Raw genomic sequence first — 23901 nt, 5'->3', positions numbered from 1 at the left:
GTGCTCCTCCAAGCCCTCTAGTGGGTCTTTCTCAAGTGGAGGAAAAGTGGAAGCATGAAAGCTGAGGTCTTCTGGCATCTGGTCCCCCCTCTCCTCACTACCCCTCTCCAGCCAAGCTGGCCTGCTGGCTGTTCTGTGAACAGGCTAACCGTGATCTCACCTTGTGCATTTGATGTTCCCTTGGGGATCCGGAAAGCAAGTGTCCATAGGACTTCCTCCCTCAGGGCTCGGGTCAAATGTCACCTTTTTGGAGAGTCCCTGCTCCAGGACTCCTACTGGCCCTTTCCCATTTCTCTTCATAGTACAAATCACTGATATACACATACATACACATTATATATGTACACACAAACATACATGTGTGCATTTATTCCATGAAGGCAAATTTGGTCTGATTTGTTTACTAGAGAACAAAACTTCAAGAATAGTTCCTGGCACATAGTACATGTTCAATAAATACTTGTTGAATTAATGTTGTTGAAGGCAAAGAATGTCCCCAGAGGTTGGGCCCTGAATGATGGTGCCATTTAATGAGGCAATATGAAGGGTTTTTCAAATCTTTTAACCTTGAGACTTCCTGTTACAAACCTCCTGCTGGAGCAATCCTCCAGAATTGCTTCCTTCAGTGCAGGATCATAGAAGTCATCACTCCCTCTGTGGCCCATGGAAGCCTGTGACAAATCCAGAATTCTAAGGCATCTGGAAACCCAAACTGCTGTCAGTTCTCAAAACTGAATATGACATCAGTTTGATTTAAACCCCATAACTGATGTTTTAGATGTTACTGACTCTGTGTATGGTTTAGGGCTAACAACTGTTCAAGAGACAATATAACAAAATGATTATTAATACAAAAAGAAGAAATGTTTTAAAAAGAGCTATCCATTTTCCTCATTCTTGCAGGTGCCCAACCAGATGGACTTGTTGGAGTGCATTTTCTGCATTCTTAATAGATAGCTAGCAGGAAACGCCTTGTACAGCCTCAGCTAGAGGGCTAGCAGGCAACAAAGGGAGGGTACAAATCCCTGCCTCCTGCTTCCGCAAGCACTGGGCTGCTCTAAAGCAGGCCAGGCAGCTCTGGCCTTCAACGCTCACCTCACCGCAGTCATAAAGTCTTGCTCTGGCTCAGATGATGGTCCAGAATTAAGGTAAGAGAAGCTGAGGACTTCAAGGGTTGGGGAACATGGGTGGAAATCAACTGGGAAGGAATTGGGGAGTATCAAATGCTGTGCCCAATAAGATCCAATCTGGTGTCTGGTTCCAAGTGATCATGGTGACAACCAACCTCACTGATGTCCATCTCCACCCGGGAGTGCTAGGTGCCATTTTGCAGAAGTGTGGTCAAAGTGTCCATGCACTGGCCGTGCAGTAGGGTTGAGGCCAAACGGCTGGTTTTAGATTCTGTGTTCAGAGCTTTTTGCAGAAGTTTGGGCAGTATTCTGAGGTCCACTTGAACTCTTTGTGTCTTTCTACCTTGTGTCTTACATCCCTTTCTTGTAAGCCGGACCCTCCCCAGTAGACACTTGAATAGAAACCCCTCACAGAGGAATCACATGAGATGAAGCTATTCAGGTTTTTCCAGAGGTGCCATGGGATGCAGTTCTTCATAGTATTAAGTCAAATGACAATTCTCAGAATTTTGTTTGTTTTTAAATTTTTTCTTTCTTTCTTTTTTTTGAAACAGAGTCTCACTATTCTTGCCTAGGCTGGTCTTGAACTCCTTGGCGGAAGCAATCCTCCTGCCTCAGCCTCCCGAGTATCTGGGGCTACAGGTACGTACCATCGTAGCGAGCTTAATACTCAGAATTTTAACATTCCTCAAATCCAGTTTCTCTGTCCTGCGGTCGGAGTGCAGCCCAGGGACTTGCTTGTGAGTTGAATCCAGAGAGGTAACCCCCCACTTTCTTCACGTATCTGTGTGTTTGGAGAGGAAAAGAGAGGTAGAGGTAGTCCTTGTGATTTATTCCGTCTCCCCACTTGCCCATGGGTGATCGGGATGAATCACTACCCCGATTTTCTGTCTAACTTTTCTCAGCTGGCCTTTGGTCTCTGTGGATATTACCCAAGGAGACTAGGAACGTGCTTCTGGCCCTGATGTCCCAAGAATTCGCTCACCTCTTTGCATGTGGCTTCAGGGACAGTTGACAAAGGCAGATTGCAAGCTGTGTCAAGCCTGAGCCTAGAGCAGTGGCTGCTAGCAATTCTGCACATTAAGAGGGCGAGTCTTCCAAAGGTGCTATCCGGCCCTTGCAGCAGCAGGTGGTGGCTTCAAGGAGAAGCCCTGGGGGAGTGGACTGAGGTTATGCCTGCCTTCCCTGGAGGAAATCATGCCACTGCCTGAGTGTCCTGGCTCGCAGCCCCTTAGGGATTAGAGGGCAACCCCACCCTTACATTGGTAGCTGGGGAGACTGAGACCCACAGAGGGAGGAACTATTATGGCCATCAGGTAGGCAGTAGAGGATAGTAAAAAGCAGACGGACATGAAGCCAGTGAGACTTTTAGGTTCAAAATTCAGCTTTGCTACTACCCGGCCATGTGGTGTGGGCAGTTGATTTTACTTTCTCTAAGCTCCAGTTTGCTATCTGTAAAATGGTGACAATAATACCTACTTTGAGGGTTATAAAGATGAGCAAAGATACATGCATAGCTTCTAGCACAGAATAGGTATTCTCCATGTCTCTTACTTTACAATTCACGACACCTTTGCTTTATTTCTGCAACCCCAAGTCTCAATTACTTTACAATTCACAGCACCTTTGCTTTATTTCAACAACCCCAAGAATCTCAGTGGATCTTGGGCTTTTTATTAGGGAATAATCTACTGACAGTGAAATGCACAGATCATAAATGTACAATTTGATGAGTTTTGACAAATATATACATGCACATAATACTCACCACACTCATCGAGATGTGGGACCATGTTGATGAGAAACCAAGCACATTCCTACTCCTTGGGTAACAACCATCATGAGGGCTCCCTCATGCCCCTTCTTAGTCCCTAGCCCACAGGCGACCACTGTTGTGACTTGGGCTTGTTCCATATATGTAAGTGGGTACATCCATATGTGGTCTTTTGTGTTGAGCCTGTTTCACTCAGTATAGTGTTCTACAGATTCACTTTTCTCTTATGTGGATTGGTAGTTTGTTCCTTTTTATTGCTTAGTAACACTCCTTTGTATGAATGTGTCACAGCTAGTTTATTCTCCTGGTAATAGAAAATTGGATAATTTCTTTTTTTGCTCACGATGGATAAAGCTGCTACGAATGCTCATGTACAAGTCTATGTGGGCATAGCTTTCATTTCTCTTGATTATGCGTACCTACAAGTAAGGTTGTTCCATCAGGTGGTAAGAAAATGTTTTAACTTTGTAAGAAACTACCAATTTTTTGAAGTGGCTGTTCTGTCTTTTTTGAAATAAAGATGCAAAATAGATTCACTTTTATGTAATGCCTGGTTATACTTAGCTTGACTGTCAGCCAGGAGAAACAAAAATATGGTGTTTAATCAAAGGTTTCTCTAGACAACGTATGACTGGGCTAGAATGATGCTAAGAAGAGAACATTTTGGAAAGGGTCCTCTGTTCACTGCCAGGTTGCTCTCTAATGTCCCCATCGTCACCTGTTAGAACTTAGTAGAACCATAAAAGACTAGGCTGAAGAATTCACATACTCCAAACGCTTTTTTTTCACTTAAGAGCAATATGAAGCCCAGAGAGGCTATTCAGTTCCCCCAGCGGTACACAGCCAAGGAAACCCCCAGCCCTCTGACCATGATTTCCTTGCAATATATGATACCTTGCTCTGCATGAAAATGCCACTCAGTGATTCAACCCCTGTTTACCGAACATCTACTTTGTGCTAGATCCTGGGACAAAGACATGAATAAGAAATACTCCCTGATGTCCAATATCTCCTAAGCTAGTGAGGGATACAGTCTATTAAACTCTAGGCATTTTCATTATATTCCCAAGAATGAACAGATTAAACACAACTTCGGCCAGAGCACATGATAAGCCAGATTGGGTGGCCAAAGGGAAAGAAGCATCTAGACAGGCTACTTCCCTGGTAGAGTAAGGCCACGCTGTTCCCTGAATACTAACTAGACCCTCTCGAGCGCTGATGCTGTGCCAGGTCCTTGCCTGGATGCAAATGGACAACCAGTGACCTCAGGGAACTCACAGGGCAGGATATGTTGATGCTACTAATGGAGTTCTACTTTAAGGCAGCTTGTCAAACAGCTATCAAGCGTCTCCTCCATTCCAGGTACTGTTCTAGATACAGAGGACATGGTAGTGAAGAGAATGGCAACTTTGCAATCTTTCAGGAGCTTTCTACGACTGTTCCTACAATATATGAACATACAGTTGTTTTCAGGAGTTCTGTATTTGGCTCAAAATGTGTCTGTCTGGAGGCCTTAAAGCTGATGGTGTTTGTAATGGCTAATTTCTAAGGTAGCACGAATAGGTGCAGGACACCATCTTACATAGACTAGGGCCTTGGGAGGAATGAGAGAATTGGATGTGTTCTATTCTTCCACATGAAAGTGGTCAAGATGGAAAGCAAAGCTTACCATGCAAGTTGGACTTAGCAGGCTCCCACTGGCCTGCTTAGGCAAGCTCCCCAGGGAGCCTGTTCCCGAAAGGCATTCTGGGCTGAGCTTGGCTCACTCATTTCGAAGGAAGGCGCTTCTCAGAAGGCAAGTTACTCTCCCATTTGGCCTCAGTGTCCCCTCACTCCCCATCTCCTTTTGCTTTTCTAGTCATGTGGCCTGATAGTCTCATTTGTAAGGGAAGGCCCCTTTCAGCACTTTGTACCCTTTGTTGTGTTGTTGCCTAAACACTGATTAGACTAGGCTCCTCAGCTGGCCTGCCGCCCATCCTAATCTTGTTGTTGACCTTTAGGAACCTGGTGGCTCCCTGAGGCTTCAGTGAGAACCTGTACTGGGTAGGAGCAAACTGTTTACCCTCAAGAATGCCACTCATATCTCACTGGTTGCTTTATAATGATAAAAGATCTGATATTCTGTGTTTCCCAAGTACCATTTAAGTTGAAATCTGGAAATATGACTAAAAGTAGTGTTTTTATTGCAGGCAGCTAGCTGAATACTCGTGGGGGAGAAGATTAAACATGTCATCAATTTTAATAAATGTTTGCACACTATAAAAGAGTGCCACTCATCTAAATTAGAGCCAAGCCCCTTGGTAAAATAGGACCAGTGATGTTTTCCTTTTCGTTTACAGCTATCATCTGTGTCGTTCTCTCAGAATGGAAGAGATGAAGAAGACTGACACCCAGCTGCCCACGAGTCGGCAGAAGCCTATAAAGACTGAATGGAATTCCAGGAGTGTCCTTTTCACCTATTTCCAGGGGGACATCAGCAGTGAAGTGGATGAGCACTTCTCCAGAGCTCTGAGTAATATTAAGCGGCCCCAGGAATTGAGCCCCTCGAGCCAGAGTGAAGAAGTGATCCTAAAGAATGGTGAGCATTTGGAAGGGATGAGGCTGGAATTCCTTAACAAGGCTTTTGCTGAAAGATCAGCTCTTTGAGGAGCTTGATGCACTCCAAGCTTAAGGCTTGCTAAAGGCAAGTCACACTGCCTAGTGAGAAGCCACATGTCTTCTTAGAAGTTAATGTAAAATGCACACTTTAAGCAAAAGTCGTTTACCTATTTCATTATTTCCTCAATTAGGTTAAATGCTGGCTTGATTCTTCAGCCCAATAAGAGCTCAACAACTGTTCACTATTATCACCATTATCAGTATTAGTGTTATTAACTATTAGCCTGAGAGCAGGAAGACTAAAGGATCCATGATAAGATAAAGCATGTCTCATGTTAGGGCTCCAAGCCTCCTCTCAGCCAATAGTGAATGATCTGGTGAGCAAGGGCAGGGGCCAGAGGAGACAGATGATGAGTCTTATCACATCCTTCTCCCACTCTTCACAGGGTCAGGGGTGTCTATTGCTCAAGAGAACTGTGTCACAATGTGCACATCCCAGTTTGGGGGAGGACATGCACATCAAACTGGCAGAGGCCACGGTAGGACTTCCATGGACCCTAGACACTTTTGCATTCATGGGCTCCTTTCCTTTATAAAGATATTAAAAGTTACCATTTTAGTACTGCATGGCTATAACAATGAATTAAATCCAGGCTGGATTCATTTTTAATGCATGCAGTATCATTATCTTATTCATAGTTTTCTTTTGATTTTAAAACAAATGACATTTTCATGGGCCCTTTGAAATATTCAGGAGCCCTACACACTGTGCCTCCCGGTCCTCATAGACTCACTCCTGTCATGGATGTGAATCAATACGGGAGCTCTCCAGCTTTTGTAAAATGTGCAAACAGATCAAGGTCTGGTTGAATTTAAGAGCTCTTCATTGCTGTTGTCAAGCCTACATGTCGAACGCCTCCAGTGGGGCCTTGGCCTGCAGGTGAAGAGCTCACCTTTTGCCAGTTGCCATGGTTTTCACTTTGCTCCTTGTGTCTGCAAGGGCGTTAGTGTGAACCCAATGTACTCACTTTTGCAGAATTACTTCTTGCATGGAAATTACTTTTATAGCCAAGTGATAGGATTTTTTTGAAGAATCTTGTGGGTTTAGTAAACCAGTGTGGAAGGGTACATGGTAGTAGCCTCCAGAGGAAAGGATGTGGAGCACATTGTTAAAATGGCCAGAGGGCATGGGGAGAGAGTGGGGAGGTGAGATTCAGGAGTGTGTTGAATGATCGGAGCAGGAGCAAGAATGACTGTGATCTCCAGTTGTTTCAGAGACATGTCAAAAAGTAGAAGTCCCAAAGTGTCACTTTGTCTTCTTACTCTGTTTTACTTTTCTTCTTAGCATTTGTCACCAGCAACCACAGTATAAATTTTTATGTTTTGTTGTTGACTCCTCCTTACCCCACTTGGTTTCTGAATTCCATAGCAGCAGAGAGTCAGTCTGTTAATTGCTGCTGTCCAAGCACCTAACACGATGCCTGACTCATGGAAGGCAGTGTATGTTGCTTAAATGAATGAAACTGTGATTTGGATCACAGGGAAATGACTCTGCAGATGCGGTGTCTTGGTCCATTTTCTATTGCTAATAACGCAGTGCCACAGACTTAGTGAATTATAAAGAAAAGAGATTTAATTTGGTTCACAGCTCTGGCCCAAGGTTGAGGGCCCCATCTGCTGATGGCCTTCATGCTGGTAGAGTCCCAAGCAGTGCAGGGTATCACATGACAAGATGCTGGGAACACATGCATGCATCCTCTTGTCTTTCTCCCTCTTTTGATAAAGCCACCAGTGATTCAATCATCATCATCAGGTCCAACCTTGATGACCTTATCTAATCTTAATCACCTCATAAAGTCACAGTCAAACTAAGCTTCCACCCTCATAATATCTCATGGTAGGGCATAAATCTGAATATGAGCTTCAGAAGGGACAAATAATTTACAAACCACAGCATGAGGTCACCTAGGGAGGAGATAGTGATGCACAGCTTTAGAACAAGGCAGCCTGGTGCTAGACCAGCTCCACTACTTCCTAACAGTGTGATTTCAAAGCAAATCACATCATCTGTCTGTACCTGCTTCCTTACCACCAAAATTGAATATTATTTCATTACAGGAGGATGCTTTGGAGGAGTCAATGTGATAATCCATGATAAGTGGAAAGTAGTGGGTGTATGTCAGTGCTAGATACTTTTGTGGGGATGATGCTTGCACCTGACATGTTTTTGAATGACTAAGATGGCTGTGATGGCCTGCGTTCAAAATAATCACAGAGCAGAAGGCTTCTCCTGTAAGGCTGCAAGTTTTCAGTGGGTCCTGCTGAGTGGCTGCTGTAGTATTTTCTATGCCTTCTGACTTTACTCCGTATCATTTTATGAAGCCCCTGCCTGCTAAGGAAGCTTCACTGAGTCAGCGTTCGCAAGCCAAATAGAAAGGTGGCTCTTTTCTCCACTTATCTTCTTGGTTATTACATTTTCCCATAAATATCTTCACTATGAAGATGTCTTCCTCACAGAACATGGTGCAGGCTAGGTGGATTGAGCAACTGAAGGGAAGACTTTATCCCTCAAGGCCTCTCTTATCACAATGAGGAGTCAAGTTTCTCCTAAACTGTGTTGCCTCCGGGGAGAACTCCGTAAAAGGAGTTCAGCCCTGCCAAAGTTCTCACAGGAGGTGTTATATGACAGACATGCAGCTTTGAAAATGGTGGGAAATCTATAAAGTGGCCTTTCACTACTGTTAGTTAACACCCTCCTAACCCCTATAGGCCAGCCCCAGGCCACCTAGCCTTGGCTAAGCTACGCCGAGGAAAACAGGCCCCCATTCACCTGCTCCCACCGAAGACTTGTCCACATTCTAAGAGGTACTCTGTTAAGCCAAATATGTAAAGCCCAAACACAGAGAGGTGTGTGGCTAGGAAATGCCATTGAATTTCCTGGCTTTTCCCCCCCTAAATCAGTGATTTTTTATTTACTTATGTAAATTTTACACTGGCTGTACTTCAGAAAACATAACACATTGAAGGTATCTTTGAGTTATCTCCCCTTTCAAAAGACATTGAGGATTTCAGAGTCAGTAACTCAGGAAGCTGCAATAACTGCGATTTCGGAGTGGGGTGCTGGTTTATATCTCAGCCCAGATTCTGCCTGTCCTACCTCCAGGCCTAGTCTGAGTGCAGGCTCAGGCCTCATAACATGCTCCAGGAGGCTGTTTACCTGAGCACCTGATAAGGTCTCCCTTATCCAGCCTCAGAGTCCCACCTCCTTCTCTCTGTCTCCCATCCAGCATGATTAGTGGCGGTGGGGAAGAAATGCTGGGTTTCTCTTTTAGTTGAATCTGTGTGTGCTCTAATCATGCTAGTTGTGTGGTGCCTTTGAGAGTCTTGACAACTCTGAGCCTTCCTTTCTGGGAAGAGAAAGGAATGTGCACAAACATATTGAGCCTCATTAGGTGCCAGATAGTACATTAAAATGATTGCATTTACTTTGGTCCTCAAAACCTACTAAGATTTACAGTGTTCAAAGACAAGCAAATCAAATCTATGGTGTTAGAAGCTAGGCTACCTTTGGGGAGATTAGTGACTGGGAAGGCACCCAAAGGGTCTTCCAAGGTGATAGCCATGTTCTGTTGCTACTCAGTCTGGGCACTCATTCCTCAGTTTGAGAGAATTATCTCGGCTGCATGCTTACATTTGTTCATTTTTCTTCATGTTGGTTGTACTTCACCAAACCAGCTTACGATGGGTATTACCATCCTGTTTAGAGAGGAGAAAACTGCAGCCCCACAAGCGTCAGTGTTTAGAGATGAGTTAGACAGTATGGGATAGAGATGGAAACCCAGGTCTATCTGACTCCAGAGCCATATGTCCTGCCTGCCCTCTATAGACCTTACCAGCATTCAGCAAGAAGATGAATACCTATAAGGACTAGAGCTAATGATGTTCATGGTGGCCAACATTTACCGTGTCCCTCCTGTGTGTCAGTCCCGCTGCTGGAGACTCTCATGTGGATTATCTCACTGAATTTTCACACCAACCTGTGCCCATACTTCTGACGATGAAACCGAGGCTGGGAGTCAAGTGACTTGTCCAAGACACCATAGCTAGTAAGGGGTGGCTATAGTGTTTGCCACTAAATAGGTTTGATATATACTGCAAATGATTCCCCCAAATGTTATGCCACCTCTTCAGTCACGGTAGTGTGCAAAAGTGCCCAGTAAACCACTTCACTGAATTCTTTACAATACTGGGGAGGCATAGCCAGTAAGAGCATGAAATCTGGAATCAGACAACACTGCCACTTACTATGTGGCCTTAGGCAAATTATTTGAACCACTCTGAGTCTCTATTTGCTTATCTGGCTTGCTGTGAGGATCAAAAGAGCTCATATGTATGGGTCAGCTTTCCTGTTGCTGTGACAAAAATACTTGGCACCCAACAACATAAGCAGGAGAGCTTTATTTTGGCTCACAGGTTCAGAGGTTCCAGTCCATGGTTAGCTGGCTCCAAGGCAGGAACATCATGGCAGAAGGCATGGCGGAGCAAAGCTACTCATTTCATGGCAGCTAGAAAGCAAAGTAGAAGGGAGGAGCACCAGTGGGAGATACACCCCCAGTGACCCACCTCCTCCAGCTGAGTCCCACCTCCTAATAGCACATTCAGCTAGGAACATCAGTAGATTAATCCACTGATGAATATAGGCTCCCATGATTTAATCACCTCTCCAGGAGTCTCTTAATCCAGTCAGTTGCCAATGAAGATTAACTGACACATGTCTGCAGAGTGCTAAGCAAAATGCCTGGCTTAGAGTAAATACTCAATACACAAAAGCTGTTCTATATTTACAAATTATTTCTGTCCATTTCTGATGTCTTATTCCCTGGAAATGGACACAGACTGAATAAAGGCTTCTGAAATTTCTCTTTCATAGCCAATACCTATTCCATCCTCCACACCAGCCCTGAAGTAACATCTGCTGCTGTTGTAGGCTTCTCAGCTCTCTCCTTTCTGCCCCTCCCTTCTCTGGCATCAGGTGACTAGTAGCAGGAACGATTCTTAGGCCTCATATATTAGCTGCTACTTTAAGTTTTCCTGGGTTGGACACGCTGAATGCTAAAAATCTGTACAAAAATACCCAAACTGGGTTCATAAACTGAGATGATTAATAGTAACAACAGAACGGCTACCATTTGTTGAGTGGCTATTGTATGCCAGGCACTATGCTAAATCCTTTGCATGAACTATCTCATCCAATCTCACAACAGTCCCAAGAGGCTTAGAGGTGTGAGGAGACTTGCTCAGGGTCACATAGCTAGGAAGTGGAAGATCTGGGACTGGACTCTAAACCTTCTGATTTCAAAGTCTGTGCTCCTGACCATTTTGCATGGTTCTTTCCTCAATTTAAAAAGATTAAATGGAAAGGTGTGTGTGTGCATGTGTGTGTATGGATGTACATATATGTGTTGTGAGTATGCACATTTGCAGCTATGTGTATATGTGTGTTTATGTGTAGTTATGTGTACACATGTGTGTGGTTGCATGGATGTGTGTGCATGGATTGGAATACTTAATCAGGGCCTATCTTGTGCCAGGTGCTGTGCAAATGGCTGCGATATAGTGGTGAATAGAAGGGAAATGATCTCTTCCCTTTTAACTCTTACTGGATAGTGAGGAAGCCCAATAGTGAGTGAATGGATGAGTGAATGGATGAATGCAGAGATGATAGGATTACTACTTTAAAGGAAATAAATAAGTTGTGCTCACAGAAAGTAACAAGATAAGCAACTTTAAACTGAAGATTCAAAGAAAGCCTTTCTGAGAGGGTGACATTTGAGTTTGTGTGCACAGAGACTAGACTGGGATAGGGAGTTAGGGTTACCACATAGAGTGGATGGATGGTCTCCTGGTTGATGGCGAACTCTTCAGTGCCAGAAAGTCTTTCTATAATGTTCTGGGCCTGCTGGAAGTATATATGGGTGAGAATGGGTGATGCCTCTGGGTGTGCTAGGGAGGCATGGAGAATCCATCAGTTTCATCCAAAGGAGCAGAGTGGGAAGTGGAGACAGCACTATTTAGCTAGGGACAAAGAGCTTCAGGCATTCTAAGGGGATGGATATAGAGGGGTAGGGTCTATATGCCTATGGTTGGAGTATATAGAATAGAAGTTCATCCTGTATTCCTACTAAAAGAAAAATCCCACCCTACCCTAAGAGTACCTGAATCAAAATGTTCCTTACTTGCTCTCCATTCATTAATGTTGTTTGGGGTTTGAGAAGATAGCAAACTGACCCCTATGCTGTCTGTCTGTGTCCCGGCCCGCGGGTAAGTCAACGGAGACCCTAGAGGGGGAGCGAGAATGACAAAGGACAGGGGACACGAGAGATGGAGACAAGACAGGTTTCTGATCAAGTCTCGTTTATTGCAGAAGCTGTTACAACATATATACCGTAGGGCTAGAGGGAGGGAGCAAGGGGAGGGTACTGGGGCTACTTCCTTGTTGCCGGGTAGACTTGCAGCAGGCTTAGACATGCCCATAAAAGGCACTCAAGAGTACTAGCGGGGGGGGGGGGGCAAGGCCCCCCACAGGTCTGTCTGTCTCTCTCTCTCTCTCTTCAAGAGGTAACTAAGCAACGGTACTTGGGTAAGAATATCACCAGAGCCACTTCTACTAGCAACAGCAGCATTGTGTCAACCCAGGCTGCGGTTTAAGATCCCTTTCACTGACAACGGGTTAGACAGACATGGTCGTTGGAACAGTTGGCCCAAGAAGCCTAAGAAAAAATAGCCCACCCAAGTGTAGGATCTCCACTCATTGGACCACCAACACCCAAGCCTGGTCTCAAAAAGTATGTTTCCCCAGTTGCCCCATAGCCATTGGGTTGCTGTGAACTCAGGGTGGAGGCACCTTGTATTTCCCCTCAAGCTCCCATCCAGACTGTATTCTGGTGCACCCAGTGGCCACATGGCATCATGAACAGTGGCATTTCACCTACACCCCTTAACATTTCAGCCACAGAACTCTGGAAGGGAAGCAATTAACAGAAACATTCAAAACACCCTGGAGCCCTACTTTCTACATGAAGCATTCAGCAAGCACCTTGGTCATATGTATGAGGTCCGTAAGGCCAGTCTAGGTGGAAACCACCCAGTTGTTGCAGGCTCTGCTTTGTTTCTAATTATGCTTAGGATATGCAGTACCCCTATTCAATATGATTCACTGACAGTGATTCTGTGAAACCAGCTTAATCACTCCGTCTGTGCCACACAGTACCCCAGTTGCTACTGTCCCAGAGAGAATCAATTTTCAAAACTAACATGCACCCCTAGGAACACATCCTAATATCCCCTTGCCTTGGTTTCATCAGAAGAGGCCTGCCATTGCCCATTGCTCATAGTGAATGCTGTGGTATCAGGAGCGTGTCTGCGCCACGTGGGCTCAGGTTTCTTTTGTTCTTATCATCTGCATTACACAGAAAGCTATGGTGGTGTGTAGGGCCACTCCAGCAGCACTCTGCTGGCCTCTCAGATGTCTTTATCTTGTACAAAATGCAGACAAATCGAATATTCCAGAGAGCTAGAAGAGGTACTTGTGCAGGGAGAGAGGATGAGTGTTTCAGACAGGCTCTCCTGCCAGCCAGCTTTCTTTGTTTTCCACCTCCATGCCCCCTCCCCCATTATCTTGGCTAGAGGAGAGGCTCCAGGCTGTAAGCACCATCTGGCAGAGCTCTTTCCGCCTCCTCTCTCGCCTGAGTGGGTGTTGAGAATGGAGAAACATCCATCCATGTCGTGAGCTATCCTAGACGTCTGAGATCTCAGATTCAGCCAGTACCACAAGCACCATTAGCAGTCTCTATGGGACCAAAGCAGACTTCATCCCTATTAGCCAGTCCACATGGGCTTGGCAAGAAGCTGAGTCACCTCTTGACCCCAACCATACTGCTTCTGCAGAGTACGTTCCAAGCAACTATGTTCCTACTCAGTTCCCTACTGGGCTAATCTGCTTTGCTACCTTGGCCCAGTCTCTTAACACCCCCATGCCTCAGATTCCTCGGAAAATGAAACTGCCACTCCTAGAATTGTGTAAATGACTAACACAGGCAAGCATTAAACTCTCTATAAAGCTCTGTAAAATCCTCTTACTTGGTATATTTAAAACACTAGTGATAACATAGAACTAAACAATAGCAGCAAGCAAACACAAATCAAATACTTTTACTTTTAGAAAAGTTTTCTAAAGGAGCTAATTTGACAGTGGGGCAAACGTGTATACAAAGAAGCTCATTGAAATGATGTGAATATAATTGAAAAAAATGAAAAGAACTAAGCTGCTCACAAATATGACACCAGTTATTCCATTACTGTCCATTGAGGGAATAGTGGAAAGCCATTTAAAAAGCTGATGTTTGGCTCTATTTATTACCATGATAGGATATTTTAATGAAGAAAAATCAGCTTATAACAAGATATATTGTGAAAACAATGCATACACGAATAAAACAAATCCTAGAAAGAAGTTGGTATTGGCTGTGAGACATTATTTATGATATTTCAGTGAAGAAAAATCAGCTTGAATAACAGTATACTGTGAAAACAATGTACGCATAAATAGAAAGAAATCTAGAAGGAGGTACAACAAAAGAGCACATTGGCTATTTCTTGTTTGTTTGTTTGTTTTTTGGTACCGGGGATCGAACTCAGGTCCTTGCGCTTGTGAGGCAGGTGGCAGAACCACTGAGCTAAATCCCCAGCCCTATTTCTTGATACTATGATTAGTGTGGTTTTAACCCTTTAAAATATTTTATTCTAATTAAAAAATGTAGCAGACTTTAACCAAAAAAATAATCTATTTCCATTTTCAAAATGGTAAGTAAACACTTAACATGCCTTCTAAATCTTTCCCTCCCAGATAGTGACATGCCTCCGAATCATTGGCGTTTCTCTTCTCCATGGACAAAGCCACGGCCAGAAGCATCCCTTGCCACTCCTGCCACCAGCAGCAGATTGAGTGTGTGTGATCCTATGGCTATGGATCATTACCCACTGGCCCTGCCTGAGACCTCCTCTGCTCAGCCTAGGGAGCTGTGGCACTTCCCTTCTCTGGCAACCCCCAGCTCCCCAGAGCCTGGCTACTCTCAAGCATTTCCCAGTGCGCACCTGGCTCCAGGGCCTCACCCTGGTAGGAAATGTGAGCCCTTCCTAAGTTTCCTCCAGCAGGACAGATGCTTAACTTGTCCTCCGGAAACTGCCATGAGAGAAGATTACAACCCTGTCCAGATAGCCGGAAGCACAGGACTGCTCTTCAACCTGCCTCCCAGCTCAGTCCACTGTAAGGAAATGCTTATAGATACTTGGAGGATTGCCTCTGATTGGTTGTGGTTGAGAGTGATTTGGCATGAGATGATGGGGTGTTAAGACTAATTGCTGCAACTCTGGACATGGGGCTGCTGCTGCTGAGGGGTGGAATGTTTTGCATAAACATCTATATATCTTCCCTAGGCTTCACTGACATTCGAAGTTTAATAGCTAAAGGGTTACATGGATAGGCAGCCAAAGAGGCTTGGCTCAAGATATGCACTTGAGTCTTTAGGCTTGGCCTTTTCCTAGAAAAATGATGTGCTACTGTCTAAAATCATAGGGTCTCACATTTACCTCTTTGGGAGTCACTAAATAATCTATTTGCAAAAAGAATTCTGTGACATACCTACAGGCTCAAACTCTATTCTCCAAACAGGTTGACAACTTGCAATGACGCCAGGCTCCTGGGCAAAAACAAGGGCAATCTATACCAGCCATCTGCTCTACACATTAAAATTCATAGTGACTGGAGAGACAGCCCCATCTCTACCTGGAGATGTAACAGTGCCTGGCTGCCTCTGGCTTGCTCTTGGTCACTGGGTTCCTTCTGCTTGGTTTCCTTGGGGTTCCTGTGCTCTGACCGCCACCTCTCCCCCGAACTAAAAACACCCTTATAGCTCACTCATTCTTTCATTCACACATTCACCCAACAAATATTTAGTTGAGCCTACTAGATGTATATAAAATATCCATCAGAAAACAGAACTACCTTCTTTGTAAAAGGATAGGGAAGAATTGGCCTGAACTGTACTTCCACCAAAAAGCAATCCACTTAGCTGTAAGATGTACCTTTCATGTGAAATACTTGTTCTAAATATAATTGTTGCATACAGCCAAGCCTGCATCCGCTGTAGCATTCTGTACTATGGATGAATTTTCTTTTGCAACTCCCTAGTCTATACATATCTGTGGTCCCATGTCTGAAAGAAATTGCTTGAAGCTGTCTTTACTGGGAACTAAGCATGTAGTGCACAAACGACCAGTTCGGTAGGGCCTGCCTAAGTCCTGCACTGTGTTCCATCCTCATGTTGAAAACAAATTTCCCATTAAAGTACATAAGTCCAGAGTTTGATCTGCAGTGTGTGTAGACAGTAAATCATAAAAAAAATGTCATGCTTGGGAAATCTGAAACTTCCCACCCCTATAACTCTTTTTCAAAAATCTTCTCATACTGGATTTAGAAGGAAGATGAGAACAACTGTGTTTGTATATATGCGTATGTATACACACAGCAGAGCCCTATTTCAACAGTTGGTTAGAACACAGATGGCTCAAATCATCATCTTCCAGACATAATAATGCTTTACAGTTCAAATCTAATTCGGCAAATATTTAGTGAACTTCTACTATACCCAGGCATTTCATGGCGAAATTCCTGAAACCTCCAGACACACATTCACAAATAAATGTTTATCACTAAAGTCTCAACTGCTGTGAGCTCTTCACACTCTCCTACTAATGACGGCACAGTTGTATTCATTGGTGACTGGTCCAGGATCTGTGGAGGAAGTCAGCATCTCTTAATCAAGATCGCTGCCTGGAAGATGAGAACAAGTTCCAAGGAGCCTTGACAACAGGAGCTTCTGGTTTTCAGCGTCTGATAAGAGAAGATATGTCAGATGTCCATAAACTGAAGGGCAGGCAATCTAGGGCCCTGGGAGTGCTTTTGGATACTTTCAACCCCAGCCACAGAGATTTCATTTTGAGTCATCTTTTCTTCTTCTTTTCCAGGTAAAAAAGTATATGTCTCCCCGAGTCATGGACCTGTCAGCCCCGGGATTGCAAATGAAAGTAGGTATCTGGTTTAGCCTTTGACACTGCGGTTCTGTATCCAAAGAAGAAACTTGTCGAGTTTGTGGTGTAGAAACCAAGGTCTCCAGCAGCTGACAGGACACTGTATTTCTATTATTTTGTATTTTCATGGATAGAATTGGTCTCATCTTGGTTTCAGAGAGCCCATGCACTTCATGTCTTGTGAAACTTCTTGAATGTTTTCTCATTTTGCTAGAGAAGCAGTTCTACTGTATTTTTTAATCTAAGCCCAACTTAGCTGAAGTAACCAAGATGACTCAGAAAGATGAACAGATCTGGGAAGATTAGCTTGCTCTATCCAAGGTGTTCAGTTTTCAGCCTAGCATATAGGGTCACCCCAAGACTCTGCAGTCAGGGAAAATATGACTGAATCCCAAGACTTCGGGTTCTACACTCAACTGGAAAGAGGTGGCAGTAGGAGCTTCAAAATGAAGACAGTCTGGGAAGAATGGGAAGAGGACCTTCATGGCTTAAGTTCAAGGTTCAAATCCCAGCTTCATTACTTACTGGCCTCAGGAACCTGGTCACTTTTCTTACTCTCTCTATACCTCATTTACCTTTTGTAGAATAAGCATAAAATAGTAATCACTTCAAAGGGTGTCTCAGAGCATCAGGTGAAATAAGATATGCAAATGCTTAGAATAATGCCTGGCGGCACATAGTAAGCTGTCAAAACAGGTAAGTATGTTTGGAGGGAATCCTGAGTGCCCCAAACTGTTCTCCAAGCTGTGCGTTTAAGAGAAGATCAAAAGGAAAAAGCACTGGGAGTAGCCCCTGATCTCAGGCATTTTACAGTGTAGTGTGAAGAGGGGGTATATACGTCCCTTACCAAAATGTCAGTTCCATGAGGGCTGAGATTTGAGGGGTAGATTGTCGCATCTCTAATACCTGCAATAATGCCTTGCATAAAGGGCCATAAATATTTATTGAATGAATGAATGGATAAATGAATGAATGCTGGGAACAATATAAGAACATTTTAAAAGGAAATAGAAAATATCTACCAATATAATAAAGATTATTCTGCTTAAGGTCTTTTGGTAAGACAAACCAACCAACCTTGTTGATTAGCTGGCCATGCCCCAATGAGAAGATACATTTAGGACTGGTTCAGCCCTTTGCTGAGTCAGGCTTCACATAAATCCCTGCCCAAGGCAATAAGCTGTGCTGGCCTACTAACATATGAAAGTCAGGACTGTGATGTTTCCTAAGTACTTGTTAAGAGTTTCTACATGTTTTATTGTAAGATTTGGCAATACTGATAATGCTTTATATTGTTTTGAGGCCCAAAATAGCAACATGTGTAGGGTATTGACTATGAGGCAGATACCATATACACTGTCCTGCTTCTCTCTACAATGACCTTGTGATATATAAGTATATCCTAGGTGCTTTATACAATAGATATCCAATAAATAATACTTGAATGAATGAATAATCTCATTTTATAGATGAGGAAAATGTCTCAAAGAGGTGAAAGGACTTGCCTTAAGATCATAAAACATCAAGGAGCAGACGTAATATTATCTCCTTATTCTCACAGTTTCCGCAAAACAATCCTCAGAAACAATTCCAACTTAAATCAACAGAGAAAAATGGCAACTGATGAGACTGTTTCATAGTACATGGGTTTGCCATTAAATCTGTGGCCAGGACACTATCCTAGAATAAAGGAAGAGGGATACAGAGGGCTGAGAATCCAAGCAAAAGAGGGAAGAGCAATACTGCCTCTGGAGAGAGGTAAAGAGAGATAATCTTTCCTTGCAGAAGTAGCTGAGGGGAGCTTGAGAATGGGTACATGGCTGTGCCATCCTGCCATTATGGCTCGGGTAGAGGGGGCTGCAGAGAGGGGCTCAAAGGAAGCTCCCTAATGGCCTGGATTACACACCCCACATCCCGGTTTAGCAGATTTGGCATGAGCCTCAGTCACCTCTTTGTATGTTTTATTCTCTGTACAGTTTTATTAACCTCATTTCGAAGTGAACTGCATGAAACCTTCAGCTGAAACTTCAGTAATTATGAAAGATTTGCTATGTGAGGCCCCAGATAAATAAATATGTGTCAAAGGAAGGAAAGCGTAGCGTCCTCTTGCATCTTCAATATGGACTTAGCCCATCAGGCAGCGATGAGTTAGGGGTCATGTGCAGCAGAAGAGCAATCAGAGCCGGGAGGGTGGTCAGAGAGACTTTGAACAAAGGCATTCTGGAGGTGAGCCAGCCCCACAAACATTGGTGCCAAAAGTTTTAGTGAATTTGATTTTATTTTTTGCCTGTAGAAACAAACACTGGTTGTACATTACTTCAACATATGCAAGTAATAACAACTGTTGATGGTGTGCTATAATATACTGGAAATATAAAAATGAATAAAACTGTCATAGTTAATAGTCTAATGGGAAAGATATACCTCCAAAAGGGAAAGAACTAAAATATTTGCAAGTTATGACAAATGCTATGAAGGAAACATTCAAGGTGCTAAAATAGGGAAAGTTGGGGCCAACTTCCCATAAGGTGGTCAAGGGAGACCTCTCTGAGAAAGTGGCATGTGAGTGGGAGTGGGAGGGCTAGTTTTAGGAAGAGTTAGGAAGGAGATGGAGGGAGGTGGAAGAAGGTGCCCCTGCAAAGGCCCAAGGGGTATGTGAGGAATTGGGGGAGCAGAGACCAGAATAGCTGGAGTGCAGTGACAAAGGGAGAGTGCAGTACAAGGCAAAGCTGGAGAGGTATGCACAGACCAAGTGACAAAAGGCCTTCTTATAGGTAGTGTTGGGACTTTAGATTTCATATCCTAAGTGACTTGGTGAGTGAGATGGAAGGATTCCAATGTGATCCAGTTTGCATCTGTTAAGGGCACATTAAGCTATTGTGGGGAGGATGGATTGGGAAAGGGCATGAAGGAGACCAGAGGCCAGTTAGGAGAAAGAAGCATGAGTGGATGATAGCTTCGAATAGGTGGCAGCAGTGGAGATGGATAGAAGTAGATGAATTGGACATATATTTTGGAATTTTAACTCGTAGGACTTGCTAATGGATTGAACAGGAGTGGTGAGGAAAAGGGAAGACTCCAGATTAGCTCTTAGATTTCCTGCTAGAGCAACTGGGTAAGGAAGGTGGTACATGTATCAGACCACAGGAAAACCCAACTCTGTTTTGGCCATGTTAAGGATAAGGTGCCCATACAACACCCAAGTGGATGCATGTTTTAAGCAGTTGTATATGTAAGTGAAGAGTTCAGAGGAGAAGTCTATGTAAACATTTAAGATTTATCAGTGCAGTATACGAATGGCATTTAAGGCCATTGGATGTGATCAGCTAGAAAGAGGAGGTAGACAGAGAAGAGAGGAAGGCAGAGGACAGAGTCCTAGAGAATACCAATATTTAGAGGTTAAGGATATGAGGAACCAACAGAAGTGACTGAAAGGATCAGCCAGTGGATTGAGAGAACTAGGATGGGGTGGTACAAAACAGAAACTAAAAGAGGAGAATGCTTCAAAACAGAGGAAGAAATCAATTGTATCAAAGGTGGCCAAGGGATCAATAAGAGGACAGAGGTATTTCTACGGGATGTGGCTTCAAAGATGTTTGGTAACCTTGTTAAGAGCAGATTTAAATCTGTGATGCAGACAGAGCCAGATTGGACTGAGTGAATGGGAGATGAGAAAACGGAGACAGTAAGTTTCAGCAGTTTCTTATGGAATTTTAACATTAAATCAGTGAAGAAAAGTGAGGGGATAGCTAAAAAGACTAGTGGGGTTTGAGAAAGCATTTTTAAAAATGGCAAATATTACAGCCTATATGAATGGTAATGGAAACGTTCCAATAAAGATAGAGACTGATAGTGCAGGAAGATGGGGATAACTTCACGGGTGAAGCTGTTAGAAAGAAGGGACATGTAGAAGCATTGACAATTCATGGGAAGAGGAACTGCTCTGCCATTGAAAGTGCACAGAGCAAAGAGGATAATGACAAATGCAAATAGATTTTCAGGCTTGCCTGTGTAGTGACTACAGTGTAGTCATCTAATGATTTCTATTTTCTCAATCAACTCTAGAGGCAGGCTCATGAGCTGAGAGTGAGCATATGGAATGTTTGAAGAGAGTAGGAAAGTATGAAAAGTCTTTGGGGGCTTTGGGACAGCAAGCCTACTAGTCAAGAAATAGAAGCAGAATTTCTGAATGCTTGTCTGACATTTGAGATCAAGCATGTCAAGTGGGAACAGCCAGCTGTGTTGTGGGATTTTCACCAGTGACGTTAGGTTCATATAATATGCAGAGAAGGCAGTGGTTATCTTATCCAGGGATGAGGTTGTGGCGAGTAATCATGACACATAAGAATGAGGAATGGAGGGTATTTGAAAGGAGATTTAACAAAAGACCATGGTATCCAAGCTGTGTAAAGAAGGAACTGGACACAGATGGAAGTTGCCAGGGTAGCGGAGGTCTATGGTTTGGAGGTAACATAAAAATGCAGGGATAAGAGTGCTTAAGCCAATGAAGTGGGAGAGTAGATGTTTGAAATTGAGATTGTAAGGGTCTCATCTTTGTGGGTGGTGACAAATTCTAGGGTGTGACCACAGGAATGGTTGGCTCGGGTAAAGTACAAGCTCATTAGAGAGGAGGAGAATGACAAATATCACAAAAGTGAAGCAAAATAACAGCTAGTAGTGGGCTGGGATGTAGCTCAGTGGTAGAGTGCTTACCTAGCATGCATGAGACCCCCGCCAGCACTACAGAAACAGAAAGCAACAAAACCCTAGTAGCTACTTACGATGCAGATTCTATATCCTCAGGAATAGATGGGGAAATTGCAGTTTTAGGGAAGTTAACTAACCTACTGAAAGTTCAGGTGAGTGTCAGAGGCCCTTTGGCTTTGAAGTCCTTGGTCATGCTCACTAAGCTAAGTGCAGCTTGGCCACTCAATAATTCAACTCTACCATGTACAGAGACACTGCCTTTTTAAACAAAATAATAGTGAACGTTTGCTGAACAGATATGTGCCAGCCACTCTTCTAGGGGCTTTATATATATTTAACTCAACCCTTGGCAGAATTTTAGGAAGTAGTTGTTATGAAGTAAGCATGCAATTAGCATGACCAATCCGATAGACCAGGTAACTGGCTCAAGGCGACACAGCTGGGCAGTGGGGAATTCAAGGCTCAAACTTGGGCTAATTTGACTCCAGAGCTAGCTTCTTCATCATCATGCTTATTTTGTTTTACAGGAAACCAGTCTCCAGAGAGAAGAAAGGATCTGTTCTTTTATTAACCTTGGTGTGATGAAGAGAATACTTTTTTCTAAACCTACACAAAATTTTGTTTTTACTGTGAATCCAGAGAGTCTCTTCTCTGTTTTCTGTTTCTGCCACTAAAGAACACTGAATCAGGAAGAAGCATATGCTCTCCCTCAAATCGTGCTTTTCTTTTCCTTGGCAACTATGTCCTTTGGCAGGGGTTTTCAAACCTGTTAAGTGAATTCCCAGCACACAAAAGGGTTAAAAGAGCTGTTGTGGAGTGGAGAGCATAAAGGCCCACCTGCCTCCCCACACCACTCACTCACTATACCCACTACCCTCTTACTGAAAAAGCATAGCCCCCCCACTTTCCAGAGCAGCATCCTTTGAGACAAGACTGACCACGTGGGATCTTATGGAGTTGTCCCATTTTTCCATGTGAATCCGGGCATCAACAACAGTCTGAAGCTTTCCAGTTTTAATTAGACTATGGCCAACTTCACTCCTGCCTCTACCAAAAGCAAAAGGAAAATGGAGTAGGCAAGGCCTACCAAGAATGGGTTGAGGCCGCAGTCTCTCTACATATCCCAAATCTGGAAAAAAGCTGAAAACTATCAGTCTGAACCTGATGAGTGAATGAAATATGTTCACTTGGAAAATGTGTTTCCTCCATTCTAAACAAAAATTTGTTGAGCAATTTGACAACTTACTTATCGTAAACTGAGTAAACGGCCCCATCCCAAGTTGGGCTTGTTGCTGGAGCAGAACTTATTCTGTATCCAGATCATTTCCTGAAGGCAGTTCTATGAGTTTCCATCTTTGCTTGCTCTGATGATGGGAGCTCACACCTGACAACCTACAGGTGTTCTTTTGGAACTTAGTGGAGTATGAGACCCTCCCAAAGGGGCCCACCTGGCTTTCACAAACAATACAACTTCTCTTTTAGTTCACTCAGCATTAGTGACATCTGAGAAATACTCACTTTCTTTTCAGCACTGAACTGGCGTTGGGGCCACCCAGGTGCATACCTGCTGCATCTTCAGTCAAGTTGGAGGAACAGGGTGAGGCTTGGCCCAAGATATGGCAGCGAGACCTCACTGAAGATTGCTCCAGACCAAATGACACTTTCTCAAGTGTCCTCTCCCTACTCTGGTAGACAGCTTTGTATCTAGTGTGAACTGAGTAGTTGCCCTGTGACAATACTGGAAGCCCCTGCTATCAGCATGCCCAATCCATACACCACTTGCTCTTGCATGATGGCTCAGAGGGTGAATCATAATAAAATTAATTCAGATGATGCTATTCTGGTTGTAATTTTTTCATATCTACCATCTCATTCAAACTTTCCAATTACCCCAAGATTGGTATTATTATGTCCATTTAATGTATATGAATACTGAGGCTCAGAAAAGGTAAGTCACCTTCCCTCATATAACAGAGCCAACACTGAAACCCCGGCCTCCACTACTCTCTTCACAATACTTATCAAGGGTTAGATACGTCTGCCTCACGTGTGCTATGTAAGTAAGAACACAAATCTTGCTTGAGGACATAGGCAATCTTTGGCAGTAATACAGCAATTCTCCTATCTCAAGGACAGCTTTGCCAGTGTGTTGCATATACTTCCTAGATTTAGCAAGAGGAAAAAAGACCTGGCCAATAGAGCTTCCCTTAAAGTCATGTACCTTCAAAGCCTTGCTCATTTTTAGGTGATGGTTGGAAAGCTGATTCTAGCACTCATGATGTATAATTACACAGTGTGTTTATCTTGGCTCATTCTAGAAAGATTCATCTGTGTTAGAGGATAACATATATCATAAGAACTGAGCTTTAATATGCTGTTTAGGGAAAAGAAGAAATGATTCCAATAAAGCGGACATCTTAGGCAGCCTGGGTGATCTGACAACATTTATTTACAAATCCTTAGAAGCTCTTGACTGAATAAAGCTGGAAGTGGTAATCAATGTTATACTTTAATAAAGAGGGAAAAATATCTCTGGTCACTAAT

The 23901-nt window shown here is 43.5% G+C and overlaps 1 protein-coding gene across 2 annotated transcripts; it reads left to right on the top strand.

Moving 5' to 3' along the window:
* Positions 1-1011: 1011 nt before the first annotated feature.
* Vgll1 (vestigial like family member 1) lies at positions 1012-23186 on the top strand. 2 transcript variants are annotated; one of them, XM_087202096.1, is made up of 6 exons: positions 1012-1148; positions 1685-1772; positions 5244-5482; positions 14408-14827; positions 16588-16647; positions 22887-23186. In XM_087202096.1, the coding sequence occupies exons 3-6, from the start codon at positions 5269-5271 to the stop codon at positions 23063-23065; spliced, it is 873 nt and encodes a 290-aa protein (XP_087058222.1). In that variant the 5' UTR covers positions 1012-1148; positions 1685-1772; positions 5244-5268; the 3' UTR covers positions 23066-23186. The 2 variants fall into 2 exon arrangements, with proteins under 2 accessions (XP_087058222.1, XP_012934127.2); XM_013078673.3 differs by having other exon boundaries at positions 21885-22991.
* Positions 23187-23901: the final 715 nt, after the last annotated feature.

The sequence above is a fragment of the Heterocephalus glaber genome, unplaced genomic scaffold (assembly GCF_053883595.1).
Source record: "Heterocephalus glaber isolate CG9 unplaced genomic scaffold, H.glaber_assembly_v1.0 deba00001764, whole genome shotgun sequence".
NCBI lineage: Eukaryota > Metazoa > Chordata > Mammalia > Rodentia > Bathyergidae > Heterocephalus > Heterocephalus glaber.
The sequence above is the reverse complement of the archived record's forward strand: the minus strand, read 5'-3'. Positions and strand labels throughout refer to the sequence as shown.

Coding starts and splice junctions, on each gene's coding strand:
- Vgll1 (XM_087202096.1), top strand. CDS start 5,269: ATGGAAGAGATGAAGAAGACTGACACCCAGCTGCCCACGAGTCGGCAG. Junction 14,828..16,587: donor GCCTCCCAGCTCAGTCCACT/GTAAGGAAATGC, acceptor CTTCTTTTCCAG/GTAAAAAAGTATATGTCTCC. Junction 16,648..22,886: donor CCCCGGGATTGCAAATGAAA/GTAGGTATCTGG, acceptor CTTTCTTTTCAG/CACTGAACTGGCGTTGGGGC.